This window comes from Dipodomys ordii, unplaced genomic scaffold, assembly GCF_000151885.1.
Source record: "Dipodomys ordii isolate 6190 unplaced genomic scaffold, Dord_2.0 Scaffold40, whole genome shotgun sequence".
Classification (NCBI taxonomy): domain Eukaryota; kingdom Metazoa; phylum Chordata; class Mammalia; order Rodentia; family Heteromyidae; genus Dipodomys; species Dipodomys ordii.
Genome location: NW_012267256.1, coordinates 5118445 through 5139876, shown reverse-complemented (window position 1 = coordinate 5139876; position 21432 = coordinate 5118445). Strand labels below are relative to the sequence as shown.

General features: G+C 42.2%; 1 protein-coding gene across 1 annotated transcript in view; it reads left to right on the top strand.

The window, feature by feature from the left end:
• The window catches only part of Pcsk5 (proprotein convertase subtilisin/kexin type 5), a 351177-nt gene that overhangs the window by 292091 nt on the left and 37654 nt on the right, over positions 1–21432 (top strand). Inside the window, exon 25 of the mRNA XM_013018392.1 lies at positions 18234–18276. Coding sequence (XP_012873846.1) covers positions 18234–18276 — 43 coding nt within the window. The remainder of the gene's footprint in view (positions 1–18233; positions 18277–21432) is intronic.

The window sequence follows — 21432 nt, the reverse complement described above, 5'->3', positions numbered from 1 at the left end:
ACCACAGCCTGGATTCTCATTTACAGCCAACTTTTCTCTTTACTTACTGTAGCTTCAAAACAGCTAGGATTTATTTATGAATTTTTGTACTCTTTGTGAATGGAACCAAGGAGAAAAGGGCTCTCAAAAAATTGAAGAAGATTGCCTCTTTTGTTCAGTAATGCATTGCCCATCCTCAGAAAGCTCATACACAGGCTCATAAGTGCATGGGCATGTGTCCAAGGTAACAATTACACACACACACACACACACACACACACACATGTACACATACATTTCTGGGTCTGCCTTCCCTCTAACAGGGCACAGACTTGTGCCAGGCATCAAGAATGTGTGCTATTAATGAACGAGAGTGCAAATAATATGAGACTGTTCCCTAGCTTTCACTACCTTCTCTAGAGATCACAGCACTGCTTCTCACTTGTTCCAGCTTGCTTATAACTCCTGGCTCTCAAATCAACATACTCCATTGGAAGTGGACACTTTTAAAACTTTGGGGACAGAGACTAATTGAATCATTCCCTTTTTCTTAATCATTCAAGCCACATACCTGCACACACAAACACACACACCACACCACACACACACACACACATACCTGTTCATCACCTGGTGACATGTCTCTCAATACCAAAGTAAGAATTCTTGTTCCAAACACTAATGAATGCTTTATTCAGCAATGAAAGTTGTGATGCTGCTGCGTGGTGATCACTTGCATGGCTTAATCACCATTGGTGTAAATGTATTTCCTAATGCCTGCCCCACTCCACAGAACAAAGAATCACTCAAAGACATAGATCGTAGATAACCAGATGTCCTGGGTTAGTAGCAAGTACGACTATGTTTAGTTCTCGCGTGACTATTATTTAGCTTTGATGAAGCCCCTGAAAAGTTGTGAGTCTCAGTTTCTGAACCTGTAAAAGTTGGGGAGGGGTAGAAATAGGAACTCGATCAAGTGTTCTGTACCTCTGAGCTAAACTCCTAGCCCAAACCTTTCCATTTGGATCCACACTGTGCTGAGAAAACAAGTGGTTTCTGTGAACTGGGTTCCACTCCAGGACCTCTGGCATACTGAGGTTGTATCCCCCGACACGTTGGGTGCCATCTAACGTCCTCCAGCAATTGGCATGCAGAGTCAGTACTGTATTCTGAATAGTGTACTCAGCCTGGGAAAGGGGGCCACAAAATCCTCGGGATGTCAGGTGATGCAGGCTGAGGCCAATCTCTCCCCACTGTTCCAGCGGCCCAAAAATGAGTGATGAAAACTTGAGATGGCGGCTGGGAAGGTGGCTCAGTGGTAGAGCGCTTGCCTTGCATGCATGAGGCCCTGGGTTCGATTCCTCAGCACCACATATGCAAAAAGAAAACTTGAGATGAAATTGCCAAAGCTGAGAAGGAGGAAACGCTTTAAAAGAACATTACATCAAACTTAAAAAGTTCTGCACAGCAAAGGGCATAGCTAACAAGCTCAATAGAAAGATCACAGAACAGGAAACGATTTTTACCAGCTAGCCATCAGAAAAAGGCCTAACATCCAAACTTAGTGCTCAAAAAAATTGAGCCCTCAAAAAATAAAACCCTCAGAGAAACAACAACCCAATTAATAAATAGACGAATGACTTCACTAGAGACATCTCAAAAGAAGTAAATATGGCCAGTAGACAAATGGAAAACTCTTCAATATCTCTGGCCGTAAAGGAAATGCAAATCAAAACAACACTGCAGTTACGCTTCACCCCAGTTAGAACAGGCATTATCAGGAAAACAAACAATAACAAAAGATGCCATGCATGTGGCCAAAAGGGAACTCTACTACACTGTTGGGAATGTAAACTTGTTCAACCACTCTGGAAAGCAGTATGGAAGTTCCTCAAAAAACTAAACATAGATCTTCCCTATGACCCAGCAATTCCACTCCTGGGCATGTATACAATAGAACACAAACAAGGATGCATTAAAGCAACCACCACAACCATGTTTATTGTAGCATTATTTACCTTAGCCGAGATATGGAATCAGCCCAGATGCCCCTCAATGAATGAATGGATCAAGAAAATGTCTGTGTGTGTGTGTATGTGTCCATATATGTAATGAAATTCTACTCATCAGTCAGAAAGAATGGCACTGAACGATTTAAAAATCAAAGGAAAGACTTGGAGAGGATTATGTTACATGAAGTAAACCAGACCCCCAGACAGAGACACATGGTTTCTGTCATTAGTGGGAACTAGAATGTGCCTTTAAATCTAAAATTAAGCACTCTGGGTGGCACCCAAGCAGTTACAAATGAATTAACTGACATATAGTAGAATATATGGAGAGTGAAAATAGTATAATCCTCTAGAAAGACTAATGCAAAGCCTAACAAAATGAGTGCTAGGAAATGAGTACTGGTAAGGGGCAGTTAAGAGAGGGGTAGAAGAATGAGTGGGGGAAAATGAGTAGAATGCAGGCAAGAAGACGTTGTATTGGGGATGGAAAGGGACAACAAAATGCTGAAACACGGCCACAAGATGACCATCGCAACAATGATACCCACAGACAGTGTATCGGAAATGAACTTTACAATTTGGGGCAGGGAGGAGTGAGGGAGGTGGGGGAGGGAAGGGATCAGTAGGAGAACAGCAAAGGGCGGGGGGTAACCATGCTCAACAAGGAATGGACTCATCACCTTACTCACGTAACTGCAACCCCTCTGTACATCATCTCTACAATAAAATATTTTTTTAAAAAAAGAAGGCATTGTATATGCCACAGAACTGAGAAAAATAAGGGAAGGAGTGGGTGGAAAGAGGGTGAAGTTGCTGAAGGGAAGTCATAGATCAAGAAGCATTGTATACATCAATTGCTTCGTTAAACAGCAAGAAATTCAATACATAACCTAAAAAGCCAAGTGAGGGAAGGGGATGGGGGAGGAAAGGGCGGGAAGGTTGAAAGAGGTGACATTGATCAAGAGACACTGTATTCATTCACTTCTCTGCTGAATGGCAGATCCAACTACCTAAAGAAAATTTTATATAAATGTATGTGTGTATGTATCAAACCCTCCATTGTTAACTAAGAGCCTCTTTTCTAGCCACTGGCATCCATAAGGAAGGATGAGTGGAAGGGATTCCATATGATTTACTGCACTACTCTAGAGATCTAGCAGAATCTCCCATAGAGAAAGAAAGTAAGAAATTGAGGGACAGAAGTACAGAGAAAGGGGGAAAAAATCAAAATACACCAAAGAGGCCAACAAATAACACAGAGGAGAAAAGATATAGTGACAAATAATACTCTGAACAACAGAAAACTGATCAAGGAACTGGTTTTGAAAAAAATTATTTCCAAAATCTAGGAAATTTTCAAAAGGTAGAGCAAGAAATAATAATAAATAATAACAGACTTTTAAAAAATAAAGGAAGAGGTAGAGCAATAGACAAAGGCTCCCAGCCCAGGGAGAAAGGATAGATTCTTTGGCTGGTGCCTCTTGATTAATGAGCAGAAAGTGGTCCGGTTGCTATAGTGACTCAAAGATACACAAAAGAAAACATCACTTCCTTAAAATATGCCTGGTGATGAATAGTCTTTCAGAAGATCTGTTTAAAAATATGAGCACTCTTTTTCTTTTTAAGAGCAAATCACACAGGATGGCTCTTGGTTGCTGTTTTTTTTTTTCCCCTCCAGATAATAAGACTGGTTTACATAAACCCTTGTTTATTTACACAAACCAGACGTTTGATCCAAAAGGCAAGCCTAGAAAAATCTATCTATCGGACAATAAATTTTGTTTATCAGCAGTTTCGGTTCTGTTTAAGCAGCAAGGGAGATAAATGGATGTTGTCTTGTCTTTCTCTCTCCCGATAATACATTTCGTTGGAGCATTTCCTAGGATGTAAGGAACATGTAGTGAATGGAACAAATCAGGAGACCAAAGAGGTTGTGCTTGATGTAAACTTGCCTTGTCTGTCTGGAGTGCATGCCCAGTCCCTTGGCCGATGCATTCCGACTCACGCAGGGCAGGACACTTACTTTATAAACCCAAGGACGGCCCAGCTCTGCTGCAGTCAGTTCAACTTTGGCACAGTCTTGAGTTTTGAAGCAAAGTTCTGAAATCTGCCATGGCCAGATATCCTGGGGCTTCCTTATAAAGGAAGAGATGGTTCATCATTGAATGATTCGGGTAAACTGTTACTGACCTGCAGCCAGGCTGAAGGATCCCCAGGTCTGTAGCCTCCAGAGATTGTTTTTTTTAATTTTGTTATCAGTCATGAGGCTTGAACTCAGAGCCTGGGTGCTGTCCCTGAGCTCTTTTCCTCAAAGCTAGTACACTCTATAACTTGGAGCAACAGCTCTACTTCTGATCTCCTGGTGGTTAATTGGAGGTAAGAGTCACAGATTTTCTTGCCCGTTCTGACTTTGAACTGAGATCCTCAGATCTCAGCCTCTTGAAAAGCTAGGATTAAAGGTGCAAGTCACCAGTACCCAGCCAACACTCTTAAGTTAATGATATGGTGTGGGCCTTTGCTTACCAGCAGAGAGATCAATGATCTCTAATGGTGTATTAACCCTGCCTAATATGGTTTTCTAAGAGGGGGTATGTGAATGTTTCTATCAAGCACACATACACATGTAATCTTATGTAGAAGTAAGGGGATGGAAAAATCATTTTGGATTAATAAGAACAGAAATCCTCAAATCTGCATTTATTCAATGTAACTTTGGGTAAGTAACCAAGAGTTTTTATCTGTTTTCCAACACCTGAGGTTGGATGCTTTATAAAGACAGGTTTATGTAGCCCATGGGTTGGGAGACTAGAAGTCCAAGATCAGACAACGCCATTGATGCTGCTTCCCATGAACCACTATTCGCTGATAGCATCAATAGCAGAGCTTTTACAAAAATGCACAAATCAAATGTTGGGGAAAGAAGCCAGCGAGCAGAAAGGGGCCATCTTATTTCTCATAACAGCCCACCCTCTTTGGAACTCACCAAGGTCTCATGAGAACTAAATTTTTCCTTCTCGAAGTCAGGGCCCAGAGACCTAACCATTTCCCACTGAATCCCTCCTCCCCCTCATCAGAGGAAAGATGACTCTTCTTTTCCTTTGCTTTTCTTTTTTATATTTTATTTATTATTTCAAATCCTGGGGCTTGGACTCAAGGCTGGACATTGTCCCTGATCTTTTTAGCACTTTTAGGACAACACTTCTGATACATGAACCATAGGAGAAAAAAAAACCATCTCCAACTCAGGCACTTGGGTTCCTTAGGCCTCATTAAAGGGGGGAATTAGACCCTCTTCAGTTTGTCAGACACACAGACCATCTTCACCTAGATACCCTGTAACTCCTATTCCTGAGTTACCTGGATCCAAATACAGCATTACTCGATGCTCAAATCAAGATTCTAGGAAACGTTATTCCTCCCTCTCCCTTTGGACTTTGTTAGGTAATCATCAGTCAAACTTCTCTCTGTAATTCAGAACCAAATAAGCATGAAGGCAAGGAAAGGGTTCACATAGAAAAAGCTCCAAGTTCCAGGTGTGGTAAGAGAGGCTGAGCCAGCCTGGGTTATAGAGTGAGATCCTGTCTCAAAGAAACAAAAGTCCTCCCACTCAAAGAGAGAGACAGAGACAGAGAGATAGAGAGGGAAGAAGATAAAGATCATTGTCAGTTTAATTACTGACAGTGACACAGAGACTGCAAAGTAATACAGTCTTATTAATATTTCCTAATGTTATTATTCTAATATCTATATTAATATAATCCTAATATGAATATTTCCTAACTGGCCAGTAATGTCAGGCATGATAAGTTTCTTCTTCTCCCAAAATGGCCAATCACATAGGGTAAAGCCTTGCTCCTTCCCTTAAAAAAGAAGCAGATGCATTGGAAAGAACAGAACATTAGCATTCCGATATTTTAAAGACCTAGGCAGGCACACAGGAAGAATGGTTTCCTTGACATAGTACTGAGCCCTACTGATAGATACCTAGGGATACTGTAACGATGTTCCGTAGAGTGAGTGGCCTGGCCTAAAACAGTGGCAGATTATTCTCTCTTGTTCTGAAGGCTGGAAGTAGGAACCCAAGAGCTTGGCAGGGTTGGTTCCTCTGGAGGTTCTGAGGGAGGAGCCTTCCACACATCTTGCCAGCATCTGGTACTTACAGGAAGTTCATAGCATTCTTTGGCTTGCAGCTGCCTGGTCTCCTGGTGACTTCTTTCTGTCTTTCCCATTGCTGTCTATAGAAATGAGTCTTTAGGCTCAGATAGGTTACAGCCTCCCCTAATCCAGGATAAACTCATGTTAGTGTGATTACATACACAGTGGCCTTACTTCCAAGGGCCCCCGTTTCAGATCCATAGCTATGAGGCATTAATTCTTAAAGACAAGTCACAACAGTCACCAAGTTGTTTGCTCCTCCTAAATAGCTTTCATTCTGTCTACCTCTTCCCATAATCAACCATAATCAAATCAACTATAATCAATCAACCAAACCAACTATAATCAATCAACCATAAGCACACATCACTTAGTAGAAGGCACATGTTCTGAAAAACATATCACATGCTTGTGTGACCGTCATAGTGAAGTTAGTCAAACTAAGGTGGCTATGACCCCACTAGATGATGGAGTCTTAGGGGCTCACCAGTGAGCATGTACTCCATCCACGACTCTACCATACATCAAGCCATTTGTTCAGTTCAAGGTTACCTGTTGCCCACCAGTCTAGCCTTTGCTTACTCTCACAGTCTAGAAATATTTCCTACGCTGCACTACTGGTGTTCTCTCTAAAATATACACCATGCGCTAGGTATAATCTGACCTCCCAAACATGACACCGAGCCTTCATAATCCAGCCTCGGGGCTCCCCGGGCTTCTCTCTCTCATCTCATTTTCCTTGAACCACTCTTCAGCCAACCCACATTTTCAACAACCCACTTTGGTACTTTTGCCACCTGTTGATTTTTTATAAGATGAAATAAGCTATGCTATGTTTTGGCAAGATCTTGGCTCTTGAGCTACAGCTCCTTCAAGGGAAATTTCATGGACCATTTGATTAAAGGAATAATTAACTCCATCGGTTTAGCTTGAGCACATGGTATGCCTTTTGCACCTTCTCTCTGTGTCTTGCCCTCTAATTCAGCGTTCAGGTCTCAACCAACACTTTACTTCAAGAAACTCTTCTCTATCTGTACCCTACACACTCTCCATTCCATGCACTGCAGTTCAACTTGCTGTTTCTGCCTTTTAACCCTCTCTTCTCTTGTCCATACCCCTTTAGTGGTACTGATCTCAAAGCATCATTACCTTTCAACACAATATTCTATTCCTCCCTCCCCTCAGACCCTGAGTTCCATATTATAATGTCAAGGCGTCTTTATTGTGGCTCTGGCATAAATTAGGGCTTAAAATATATATGTGGAAGGAATGGAATCTGGGGTAGATGGTTAACTATTCACTGACTTCCAACCAGATAATAGTGGTAGTGTCTTTGCAAAGTGTATTAGTAGTATTCTGTCAGATGAGTGGAGATGTTTGTTTTAAGGGCTTAAAACAAACAAAAATATTTCATATAGTTCCTTTCCACAGCTGACCTGGGCCTTGAGCCTGAGTTCTCTTCTGGCTTACATTTTTGCTCTTCCATTAAAACTTCAAAGAACTTTCTGAAATAACTAATGCTATTTTGTTCATCAAATTTTCAGCCCTTTTTCTCTTTGTTATTGTCTCTTTATCCTCTCCAGGAGAATGATAATTTGTTCTCTGTTATTCTGTAATGTCACTGAAATAGTCTTCATGTAGAACTTTTTAATAATATGTATGTATATGTACCTGTGTATATGTGTGTGTGCCTGTGTAGCTTCTTAGAAGTAATAATTGGTATCTTTATGGAAAAAAACCTCTTTGTGGAAAAATTCTCTATTTTTTTGAATATTGCTTTTTCCCATTATATCTTCTTTGGAACTTTGACACTTATCAGACCTGCTTCTTGTTTTGTATCCACTATTTTCTATATCTTTGTCTCTATAGGCTGTCTTTTCCAACTTTTCTTTGTATCTGTCTTTGAGTTTATTCTCCTTTCTGCTATACCTAGCCTACTATTTAATCTATGAATTGAATTTCAGATTCTAAAACATATTTTCCTCTTATAAAAGGTATGTTCAATTTTCTTCCAAACAACTTTGGCATTTCTACATTTGTAATACATTCTATTACTTTAAAAATATTACACTTGTTATGATATTCTGTGCCAGATAACTTCACTGTATATGTGGGTCTGACTGGCTCTTGGTCTGTTATTTCTGCTGACTCTTTCTCATAGTGTCTGATTTGCTTGTGTGATTAATGTTCTAAAATTATTGACCCATTGATGCGTCAATGTGGAGTCCTTGCCTAGCATGCGTAAGGCCACGGGATCCATCTCCAGTACTGGGAACTGCCCATAATGCTTGCCATTCTCCTTAAATTTTACATCTGAGAATACTTTGTGGCCTGAGTTAAAGGTTGAATTTCCTCTAGAAATGTATTTTCTAGAGAAAAATCAACATCTCCCTAGAAAAGGATTTTGTTTGCTCATGTCAGTTACCTTTAAGCACTACCTACTTGAGACTACTCTTTTTTTTTCCCTGGGGCTTAAACTGAGGGCCAGGGCACTATCCCTGAGCTTCTTTATTCTGAAGGCTGGCACTCTACCACTTTGAACCACAACACCGCTTCCAATTTTTTCTGAGGAATCAAACCCAGGGATTCATTCATGCTAGGCAAGCACTCTACCACTAAGCTACAATCCCTAGCTCCTGAGAATACTTTAAGTTGTTTCCTTTAGACCTATTTCAGAACTCACAAATGACATGGATTCTGACTATAGATCTATGAGAAATCTAGGGTTAAATATTTTGACATGAAATATTTGTTGTTGCTGTTTGGAGTGTGTGTGTGTGTGTGCATGCGTGTGTGCACATGCACATGCATGCATGCATATATGCTCATGTTGTATATGCTTGTGTGTGTACATGCACCCTGGTGTAGGTACTTGAACTCAAGGCCAGGGCATTGTCCCTTACCTTTTTCACTCAAGCCTGGTACTCAATCATTTGAGCCACACCTCTACTTGTGGTAGTATGTTGATTAATTGGAGGTAATAGTCTAATAGGCTTTCTATGCCTGTGCTGGCTTCAAACTGCAGTCCACAGATCTCAGCCTCCTGAATAGCTAAGATTACAGGTGTGAGCCACCATCACCCAGCTAGTTTGGTTTTTAATCTATGCAATGCCAAGGTTAAGAGCAGGATGACTTTTGGTGACTCCTCCCCTTGGTAATATACTTTTCATTCATTCTTATGCAAAAATTCTAGTCCTCCAGGTCTTATTTCAGTCCTACATTCTATCTAGTCACTCTATAGTTAAAACACTCTGGATTTTTCCATGAAGAACCAAAGATTTAAAAAAAAAAAAAAAGAAACACCTCTGCGGGAAAAAGAGGAGGAGAATCGTAATTTGGTTTCTTTCAGGCCTGAACAAATACTGTATCGTGTGCTGAATTAGAGGTTTGTTTTTCCATTCTATCACTTCTCACGCAGTGGTTTCTCTCTAATCAGCTTTCTTAATTACTGTCCTCTCACTAGACTGGAGGTTTGTCTTGATCATCTGCACATAGTCATATCCCAGCAGTATACGGGCCATGGTATGTGACCAGTTAAATGCTTGCCTGCTCCTCCTATGTTCATTTTAGAGCTGGGGACTCATCCTAATCTTGCTTTTACTTCTTCCGTGGCTCTCAGATCTGAATTTTTTATTACTGCAGTAACAGTCTTAATTTGTCCCTAATCATTTCCTCTCTCTTATATTGTTTTAAAAATTGTTTCTTGAGCATGTAATGTGGAATCCTAATTGAGTTTAGAAGGCTGTAATAGATGTAAGTGTTTCTATAGCTAAATGACTCATTTCCATACAGCACCTACCGTGATCTTTTAGATTTTTATCAGGTATCAGATCACATTAGGGCTTTAAAAATAAGCATGATGTCTTACTACTCATAGACAGTAGGCAAATCATTTATTGTCCTGGTCAGTGAGATCCTGTTTGAGTGGGAGATATGGCTCAGGGGTAGAGCACTTGCCTAGCATGTGTGAAGCTATGAATTTCATCTCCAGTACTTCAGAAAGAGAGAAAGGAAGAAAAGAAGGAAGGAAGGAAGGAAGGAAGGAAGGAAGGAAGGAAGGAAGAAAGAAAGAAAGAGAGGGGGAAGGAAGAGGAAGAAAAGAAGGAAGGAAGGAAGGAAGGAAGGAAGGAAGGAAGGAAGGAAGGAAGGAAGGAAGGAAGGAAGGAAGGAAGGAAGAAAGAAAGAAAGAGAGGGGGAAGGAAGGGAGGGAGGGAGGGAGGGAAGGAAGGAAGGAAGGGAGGGAAGGACAAAGGGAGGGAGGAAAGGAGGAAGGGAGGGAGGGGGGAAAGTAGGAACAGGAGAGGAAAGGAAAGGAAAGGAAAGAGAGGGAAGAAGGGAGGGAGGGAGGGAAAGGAAGGAAGGAAGGAAGAAAAGAGGGAGGGAGGGAGGGAAGGAACAAAGGGAAACATGAATGTACATACATCTATTGTGAGCAATTGTGAAAGAATTAGCTAGAAATATTCATTCATCACCTCCACCTGCTAGGGACAGAGATGCAGGAAAATCCACCAACAGGGCTGGGAAGGTGGCTCAGTGGTAGAGCATTTGCCTTGCATGCACAAGGTCCTGGGTTCAACTCCTCAGCATCACAGAAGCAGAAAAAGCTGGAAGTGGCGCTGTGGCTCAAGTGGTAGAGCGCTAGCCTTGAGCTGAAGAGCTGAGGGACAGCGCCCAGGCCCAGAGTTCAGGCCCCATGACCACCACCAACAACAACAAAAAATCCCCCAACAGCTGGCTTGTTGTATCTTCCCTTGTTGGAACCAGTGAACTTGGAAAGCGGTAGATCCAGGAAGGGCCCAGCTCTCACTGAGCCAGCATGTGCAGAGCACGAGTTCCATCGCTTGCTCAAATCCCTTCTACTGCCATGCCTCTCCTCGCGCTTGTGCCCAACGGCCTGCTGTGCCATCTGCAGCGCTGCCAATCCAAATGCTGATCCATGGTCCCTGGACACCCTCGAGAATAAAATGATCAAAAACATCCACAGTCCAGACCCCCCAATCAAATGCTTCAGATCTCAGCTTCACCGAACCTTCCAAAAAAAAAAAATTCTGTTTTCAAGGCTGTCAGAAGATGCATTTTATATTTGAACGTTAATTCAAATTAACATTCAAATGCAAAATGCTCCGTGAAAAGCATGTTTGAATTATTACTTCTTAGTGTTATTTGAGGCTTATAATTAGTTGCACTCTTCGGGCATATAAATCTCCTACTCAATTCATTATCCTCTGGTGGATAGAGGAATGTCAGCAACTCTTCTGCAAATGTGTACGGAGTCATCCAGTAACTAACTAAGCACATATTTACTCCGGGGGCATATGGGTTATTGACAAGCTGCTTCCTTATCTCTGAAAACACTTCCAGGGCTGGCTATGTCCTCCAAGGGGGCAGAGGGACACCTGTGTGGGTGTAAGCACAGGACAAGCATGGTGGAAGGATGGCTGGCCCCAGAGGTGGCCCCTGGTGCTGCTACCAGGCCTGAGACACAGCCAAGAATCACTTCATCTGCCTTCTTGGCAAAGTACTAACAGAAGATACAAATTTTACAACTGAATTTTAGGATGGGAGACACGAATCAAGTGATAGAATACTTGCCTAACAAGTACACTCAAATCTCAGTATCACACACACACACACATACCAAAGAAAGTAGTTCTGTATGTGCATGTGTGTGTGTGCATGCATGGGTGCATGCATGCATGCATGCATGTGTGCTGGTACCAGGGCTGGAACTCAAGGCCTGGCTGCTGTCCCTTAGCTTTTGTGCTCAAGGCTGGTGCTCTACCATTTGAGCCACAACTCCACTTCTGACTTTTGGGGGATTAGTTGGAGATAAGAGTCCCATAGATTTTCCTGGCTGGCTTGGTTTCAAACTGTGGTCCTCAGATCTCAGCCTCCTGAGTAGCTAGGATTACAGGCGTGAGACACTGATATCCATCAAAAGTCAATTTTTCCCATGGAGTTTGTTGTTGTTGTTGTTTTAATTCTGGCACTGTTTGAGCCATGCTCTGGAAAAGCTGTCTCAAATTCCTAGGTTCAAGCAAACCTTCTGCCGTAGCATCCTAAGTAGCCAGAATTACCAGAATGTGCTATTAGATCCAGCTTTTTGCTTTGCTTAAAAAACTCATTTCATTCTAATGAATTCTGTAACACATATTTATTGAGAAAACACAGAAATGTATACTTACATAATGTACACATAAACTTGGGCTTTTCTTTTTTGGCAAAGGCACACACACACACACAGATACACGTACAGATCATACACGTGCACATAGCTATGCATTTTTATCATCCATTTCGCGTGGCCTTCCATGGATACGCTTCCATGCACTCAGTACTCTTGGGAAACAAAAAGTTAATGGCTATCAGCTTGTTTTACATAAATTTGTTCTGAGGAACAAACTCATGTATTAAAATTATAAAGGATGTAGAGAGGTGGGGAAAGCGGAATCTAATTAAATAATCAACACTTCGATTCATTGTGCACTTTTCTCCTAACCTGAAAATGCTAGGTGAGCAACTTAATTAGAACCAAATAGCCTACCGTGTAGGAAATAAGCAAGAACCGGAAGCCAAATACAGGAAAGTTCTTGCAAAAATACAGATGAGTAACTCCAACAGAAAACCAATCTTCTGGATGTAATGTTAATATTATAATACACACATACATATATATATATATACATATATATATATATATATAAAGGGTTTTTCATGGTCAAATATGAAGTCCATAGCTCAGCTGTGGCATTTTGTTGGCTGAGTCAATGGTCTCCAAAGAGATCTCCAGAGTAATCCATTTGACTACAGAAAAAAGCAAACAAACATGTTCACATGTTCACAAGGTTTTGTTTTTGTATTATCCTCTTAAATTTCCTAATAAGCATACTTTTTAAAAACAGGTGCAGGGGCTGGGAAGGTAGCTCAGTGGTAGAGTGTTTGCCTTGCATGCATGAGGCCCTGGGTTTGATTCCTCAGCACCACATAAGCAGAAAAAAAAGCCGGAAGTGGCACTGTGGCTCAAGGAGTAGAGCACTAGCCTTGAGTTGAAGAGCTGAGGGACAGCGCCCAGGCCCAGAGTTCAGGCTCCACGACTGGACCCAAAAAATAATAATAATAAAAACAGGTGCAAATACTAATGCACTAGCACATAATACCTATTAATTAGTACATAATAAATATTAATAATATCCAACCATTTATGCACACATACGCATTATAGGTACATACTAATTTTCTAATCCAATGGGGTGAGCAGCAAAAAGGATGGACAGTATGACTGACTTCCATATTGATGGAGTTTGGAGTAGGATTGGGGTTGAACTCTAGGAAGGATGAAGGGGGTACTGGACTGGTCTAACCCTTTGCCTGAGTGTGGTAGACACTGGCTAAGATGTATCTAGGGAATTTAACAAGAGCTCCAAGATGATTGCACCAAGGAAGATGACTGGGCCAAAAGGTTGAGACCAAAAGGTTGGGGAAAGCAAGCATGCAGGTGGTGTTACTACAATAAAATAGATGATATTTTATGAAATACTTACCGACGCGGCCTTAGAGAACCAAGGTAGAAGGAACTTAAGGACTCTGGAACTTAAGAGACTGTGGGGAGTGAAGGCTTGGATTCTCTCAAGAGTCCAACTATAATATGTCAGTCTACCATCACGGGCAGTAGTCAGTCCTTTCAGAAGGGACACAGGACACACAGGCGTCAGGAGAGAATAACAGGAAGGTCTCGGTAGCATGGCATGGTAGCAGAGGTCCTACAAGCTTGGAGGAAATAGCCAAAGAGAGGGTAAGAACACCCTAAAATCACCTTTCACCCACTGTTTGCCGGTCCGTTCTGCCTCAATATCATATCTAATCCATGACTGATGTAAGCGCAGATAGATATCCTATGATTTTTTCACGTCTGCCTGAAGGCTCTGACTTTCTTCACTTTCTCTAAATGAAACATAAACATGCAAGAAGAGCAATCAAATCATCAAAAGGCAGATTAAAGGCATTTGGGGTTGTGTGTATCCTTAGTGACAGAACCTGAAGTTTATTTGAAGCATAAAAATAAATCCCTCTCTTCTGGATGTGTTTGAATGTTGAGCGCCCTTGGCGCTGGCTTGCTTCCATATTGAACGGGGAAGGCTGCGGGTATCTGCGAGAACACGGTGGATGTCATTGACCACTGTGGGCTGTGGAGAGAAGGGTCAGGGCTTCTTTGGGGGCAGAGGCCTTGTGATGATTCCCCAAGGACACCGTGCAAAGGTAACTCAGAGGATCAGGCAAAGCTTTCCATAGACACTAGACACTGGAGTTCTGCCCAGCCCAGGCCTTTCCCACAATACAACAAGAACGAATTTCTCTCAAGAAACGAAGGCTGGCCCCCATCTTGAGCAGGCCCCTGCCCGTTACGTGTGCTCTTAGCAGGAATGTGAGCAGCCAGAAGCCAGTCACTCGAAGGCTTGGTTTCCTAAACGTGTGAGGCTCTCATTGAATTCTGACAGATCAAACTTGACTCTCTCAGCTCCAACATTTGACAAGATCAAATAACCAAAACTAGGACTCTAGACACTCGCACAAAGAGAGACCGAATGAGGATGCTCTTGGGGGAAGAGCACAAAGGCGCAGTGATAGACTGTGTGTCTCTGCTCGGATGAAGTGATAGTGAAATGAAAGCTAGGAAATGGAAACAAGAGGTTATTTTCTTTGTTGATATTTTTGTTTTCTTTTCTTCTTGCCTTGTTTGTTTGTTTATCTGTCTCTAGGAGAGTAAGGAGGGGCAGAGAAATGGAGGGACAGAGGGTGAAGAAACTATGTTGAAAATGAACGATAGCACTTGTGAATAGGGATGGGTGAGGAAAGCCGGGAGAGTGTGGGAAGGGTAAATTGTAGTCATAACTTGTGAAGTGGTAACCTCTCTCTATATCACCTTTATAACAACAATTAAAAAAATTGTAAACCGTCAAAGTTATGCCAACATCCTGCTTTAGATACCACATTCCAAGATAATTAACTATCTCCACTCCCCTCGTGGACAGGAGAAGCCAGGAAAAATCATCTTTTCCCTTAAGCTACCCCACCTTTCCATCTGAATGCCCTGTTGACTTAGAGTCAAGTTTTAGGTTTGGGATTGTTACCTTTTTCTTTAATCCTGTAGCAGCTGCCTCTCAGTGGTCAAGCTAAATCCATTTAGCTCATGTCTGACTAGTGGGTCTTATGGAGTGGAAACTTCTTTTTAAAAATTATAATTCTTGTTCTTTAGAACAACTGGTGATAATGAGAAAAGCTAATGGGCATTCATAATCTGTTAGAAGGCACATTTCCTGGCATATGCATTATTTATGTGGGCAAATTGTTATAAAGGTACCAAGTTCACGGGTACCACTGGACTGGAAGAGTCCCTGAACTCAGGGTGATATTGCTATGCACATTTGTGAGGTTTGATTCTGTTTAATATTCTCATCAGTGACCTGTTTCAAAGACCCGAGAGCAAACTCATTAAGATCGTAGAGGGGACAGATGACCAGAACATTAAAGAAGAGAAACAGACTTGCCCAGGTCCTTGCCAAATTAGCAAAACCATCTGAGTCAAAGATATTGGTCAGGGACAGAGAGAGAAAAGTTAGCTGCCAAAATGCAAGTTATTTAGAAAAATTGAGAAGAATGTAGACGCAAAAATTTACTCATCACGAGAAATGAACAAGCCCTAATGAAAACTGGGGCCTCTGTCCCCTTAAAAGGGATTTAGAAGCACAAAGCTCTCCCCAGGATTTCTAAGAATGTCAGGGAACTTTCCTTTCTCACATGCCTCTCTAGCTGGGAATTTCTGCCTCCTCGTAATTAGTTTGATTGGGGGCTTATTTTGCTACCCAATTTTGACCCAGCATTTGTTTTGATGCAAACATTTTGTTTTGCTTTCGTTTTTGTTTTTGTTTTGTTTTTGTTCCAGTCCTGGGGCTTGAACTCACAGGCTGGATATGGTCCCTGAGCTTTTTTGCTCGAGGTGAGTGCTCTACCACTTGAGCCACGTCTCCACTTCTAGCTTTTTGGTGGTCATTTGGACATAAGAGTTTCATGGACTTTCCTTCCTAAGCTGGCTTCAAACCATGATCCTCAGATCTCAGGCTCCTTATTAGGTAGGATTAAAGGTGACCCAAACATTTTTTTTTCAATAGTTTGCCTTTCATGAGCAAATCATATTCTCTTCCACAAGGGTCTTTCTATCCCTATGATGATCTTGCCTCTCACAGAATGCTTCCAGCTAAACTTCTACCCCAAGAAGCTCAACAATTCATCTCCTAAGTGTATAAGTAACTCACTAAGAGAAATTCTGGAAACATCTGTGAAGACAAGCCTATTAACATCTGTACTACCTGACAAAGATAAATGTGGTTGGGCACAGGTGGTTTTCTTACACTAGGCTTTCTCCTAGTGACTCAAGAGGCTGACTTCTGCACTACTGGTTCAAAGCCAACCTGTACCGACAAATCAGAGAGACTCATCTCCAATTAACCAGCAAAAAGTTGTAAGTGGAGCTGTGGTTCAAGTGGTAGAGCAAAAAAGCCAAATGAGACACAAGGCCCTGAGATCACACCCTAATTTCATTGCAAAAAACAAAAACAAAATAACAACAACAACAGATGATCATGACAAAGTCATAAGCTAGCAATATATCACCAGGGGTCAGCAAACTGTTTCTATGAAGGAGCAGGTCTAAAGATTTCATCCATTGTTGCAAGTACTGCACACTGATACGGTAGCATGAAGCATCCATACATAGTGTATGAATGAATGGGCAAAGCGGGATTAGGCCCTGGGTTGGATCATAGATTCTCCACTTCTACTTGACTCATTAGAATCTTTGACTTCAAGGAGTCCTAGTAATTATCTTGTCTCACCGACTCATTTTATAACCGCAAAACTGGAGCCCAGAAAGTGCCATGATGTGTGTGCAAGTTCACAAGACAAAGCCTGGGCTAAACTTTCAAGCTAGAAACAGGTTACCCAGTTCCCAACTTCGTACCCTTTCTGCTACTAGGCTGTTACCAGTTCCAGGAGGTTCTGGGGTGCCTCTTCTAGAAATCATGCCACTGTAACTGTTGGTGTGATACATGTGTTGTTTTCTGGGCAAGATAGAGTGGAATCATCTTACATCCACCCTGGAAAGAGCCAAGACAAGCGTGTACTAGATCAGGTGGGGGCGAGGCTATCTGCCCTGCGAAAGGCAGAGTTTGAGAAGGGTGACATTGTCCAAAAAGAAACGTACCCTTTACCTGACTTTCATAACTGTCACCCCTCTGGACATCACCTGTATAATAACAATTTTAAAATAAATAAATAAAAGGCAGACTTCGAAAAAACCAGAGTAGGACCCAGAATAGATTTAAAAGGACATTTGTGCTCAAAGTTCTAAGGACATGGTTTTAGTTGGCTTAAATGAAGTTAAGGGTGACAGAAAAATCTTTACCTACCAAGAAGACTGGTTTGAGGTGACACAGCTGTTTTTCACGTCCAATCCAAATGGGAAGAGCAGAACTGGACTGTAGATCAGATCACAAGAAGACCTAACCGAGGTACTTAGAAAGCTCACAGTGAGAGGAAGGGGCAGAATTCTCTTTTTTCCTAAGCAGATCTGAGAGTTGATATCTTCCAGGCAGGAGAAGGCAGTAAGGAGGTTGGTTGGTTGGTCTGCTTGTCCGTTTGTAGTGTTGAGGTGTGAACCCAGTCTCTTTCACATGCAAGGTAAGCATCAAGAGCTAAGCTGTCCGCAACTTTGAGGTCAGGAGCTTCGTAATGCGGACAGTGGTTGAGCTGTAATTTGAAGACCCAGTAGCATAAGGCCTATCCTTCCTTGAAACTTGGGGCCAAGATTTTTATGAGGCCTCTTATTTTACTACCTTTGATCAAGCTAAATCACAGTGTACTTCTTGTTACTAATTAAAAATGGTGCAATCTGGGCAGTACTTTTCATAAAACTGTCTTAGAAAATTATCTGTCTCCAGCCACAATTTTTCCAAAGTCCTTTTTTCCTCTCTCTCTCCAAATAAGACACTCCTGGTGATTATAATTTTTCATTATCCTAATTTTTTTTTCCAGATGATCCTGGAGGCTGTACCTCCTGTGCTGCGGGGTATTACATGTAAGTCTGGCTTTATTTTTTTCCCCTTTCCTGACACTAACTTTTCTGCAGTTTAAGCATTACTGACTTAATCCTAAATCCAGTGATTAAAGCAGAGGCTGCAGGCTGAAGCAGCTCCGTCCTATGGGCTCATTAATATAAGCAATTCTTGGATTCAGCAATGAGAGCCCAGCTGTTTCTTGACTCGAAAGGAGGCCTTCTCTTGATCCTGGAAGTCATCCAACCTGACACTGGTGTCTAGCAATCTTGCCATGAGTTACCAAAATTCACATCTTGTCATTTATGGACAGACCTTAATCATATAGCCAACCCCAAGTCAACTGATTCCAAATGTCACTAGGGAGACCTCGTGCCCTTAACTGGAGTCAGACACTCCAGCAGGAAAGCCAGGCGCCATATTAGCTTTTAGTCTCCCCCCCACACACACACTGAGTAAAGGGAGACAGACCATCAGGTTCAATAAAACACAGATAACCATTCACCCCAAAGGTTTCTAATAAAAATCTACAAAACTCCAAGATGTAGTGTTTCAATGACGCTTCTTTCCCCAAACTACTCTCCCTTCCAGCTTGCCTTGCCTATCCCGGAGGGGGGGAAAAAACTAAGAATAACAGAGATGGAAGAGAAAGACAGGCCCAGGAGATTCTACTGCATAGGCTAGCCAGTGACTCGGAGTGCTGTGAGGAGTTCTGGGATCTCCACCTGTCCTGTGCACTTCCATCAAACGTCTCAGGAGCAGGAGAAAAATGGCAGAGAAGGAAAACTCAGGGAGGTGCTGGTTCCCCACCCACGGCCCAGAGGCTAGTAGCAGGTGCACATCCAGGCCATCCCTGCTTCCTCTTGGCACCAGACTGCCCTCTTCTTCATCACCTTCTAGGAGCTGAGAATGGGTAGAAAAGGAAAAAAGCAGGTGAAGACAATGAAAGGGTGAGGAAAACCCAAAATAGCAAAAACAAAATGTTGAGTTCACTTTATGATTACTGATGGAGCACACTTTAGTGGAAATGCTTGGGACCAGAGGTGTTTCAGGTTTTTTTAATGCTTTGCTATGTTTGTGTGTGTATGTGTAATGATATAGCAAATCTAACACTGAACTTATTGTTTACATAGAGCCTGGAGATAATGCTTTGACACACCTGAAACAATTCTGTACATGGAGAAAAGCTCATGGTCACTGTGGAATTTTTCACTAAGAGGATCCTATAATTACTCAGAAAGTTTTGAATTTGGGAGCCTTTCATAGTTCAGACTTTTAGACTAACCCTGTATTTTGTCTGAAGGTTTTAATTCGACTCTTCTAGAATATCTGGGTCCTAAATCACTGCCCTCCTGACCCACTGAGTTAAATTATCGCTCCATTTGAACATTGAAGGTTGGGTACAGAAGAGGCACCTGTTATTATATTATATGACCGAACAGCTGACATTTCATAAGCAGAGAGTGATTTGTCAGCATTTTCATAGTCAACATAACTACGGGTCCCCCCACGCAGAAACACATGACAGAAAGTTTCCATGGGTCAGGGCACACAAAGCGTTTCTTGAAGAACAAGGAAAGCATAGACACAAGTTTAAGAAACAATTGTGGCGGAAGCAAATGAGCACTTCTCTTCTTTGTTCCTTTTATAACTCTTCATTCCTCTAGCCTAACACTGCCCTGCTTTTCTTCATCTTGACCCCAAGTATACCTCTCACCCGCGCCTGCTTCCTCTGCCACCAAACAGCATCCTCTGCGAAATGTGGTGACAATCCAACCAAGCTCACAGCTCCCTAACGAGCACATTCTATGAAGTCCTTTGCAAATGAAATGCACCGAAATAACATGTCCCAGTGCCTCCAGGGTACACCATGAGATAGCTGTTTCAAGAAAGACACATGTATCAGGCCCCGCACCTGTGGCTCACGCCTGTAATCCTAGCTATTCAGGAGGCTAAAATATGGAGGATTGCAGCTCAAAGCCAGCCCAGGCAGAAAAACCCTCAAGACTTCATTTCCAAACTAACTAGCCAAAACACTGGAGGCATGGCTCACATGGTAGAGCACCACATTTATAACCACTAGGATATTTACTACTTTTGAATACAGCCGATCAAATGTCGTGCACTAGAAGTGCTTAAAGGAGAAATGCTGTTGTCTCCCCTGATACCTTCCTGAAGCTTCAAAATTCATCAAAAGGCAATTCATCAAAGGCATTCCCACATCCCTCCAGATAAGCCTGCAAGGCCATGGGGTGTGAATTACGCCATTTGGGTTTATGATGAGAATAATAGATAATATGTGCAAGAATGCATTGATGTGAGCTGCATAAGCTATCTGTTCACACCGATTTTGGTGAAAATCCTACGGTCTCCCTTAGCTATATTTTGAGTTCTCCTATCAAAAGTTTCAAGAGAAGCTGCGTATGGGTGGCTCACACCTGTCATCCTAGCTACTCAGGAGGCTGAGATCTGAGGATCATGGTTCAAAGCCAGCCCCGGCAGGAAAGTCTGTGAGACTCTTCTCTCCAATAAACCACCAGAAAACTGGAAGTAGTGCTGTGGCTCAAGTGGTACAGCATTTGCCTTGAGCTGAAGAGCTAAGGGACAGAGCCCAGGCCCAGGGTTCAAGCCCCACGACCTACCCCCCCCCAAAAAAAAATGAAAAGAAGGAATAGCTCCCCTGTGCACAGATTTAAATGAGCTGATTCTGAACACATCATCAAGACTCTATAAATTACTATTAGCCACCTACGTCCCCCAGAACCCCTTTTTAACTAAAGGACCCCAGCAATCTACAAGGAGGTGATCAATGGTTTGGGTGATAGGGCAGGCCACATCAAGTTCAAGATTCCTCCCTTAGAATCCAATTAGCCACTTCTGATTTTCTTTAAATGTTTCATAAAGCCACACACTGGTGGCTCACACCTGGGATCCTAGCTACTCAAGAGACCGAGGTCTGAGGATTGTGCTTCAAAGCCAGCCAGGGCAGGAGAGTCTGGGAGACTCTTATCTCCACTGAGCCACCAGAAAACCTGAAGTAGAATAGCTCAAGTAGATCGAGAGAGAGCACTAGCTTTGAACGAAAAAGCCAAATAAGAGCACCACGTCCTAAGTTCAAGTCCCAGGATCGGCATGTGTATGCATGTGCACACACGCATGCGCGCACACACACACACACA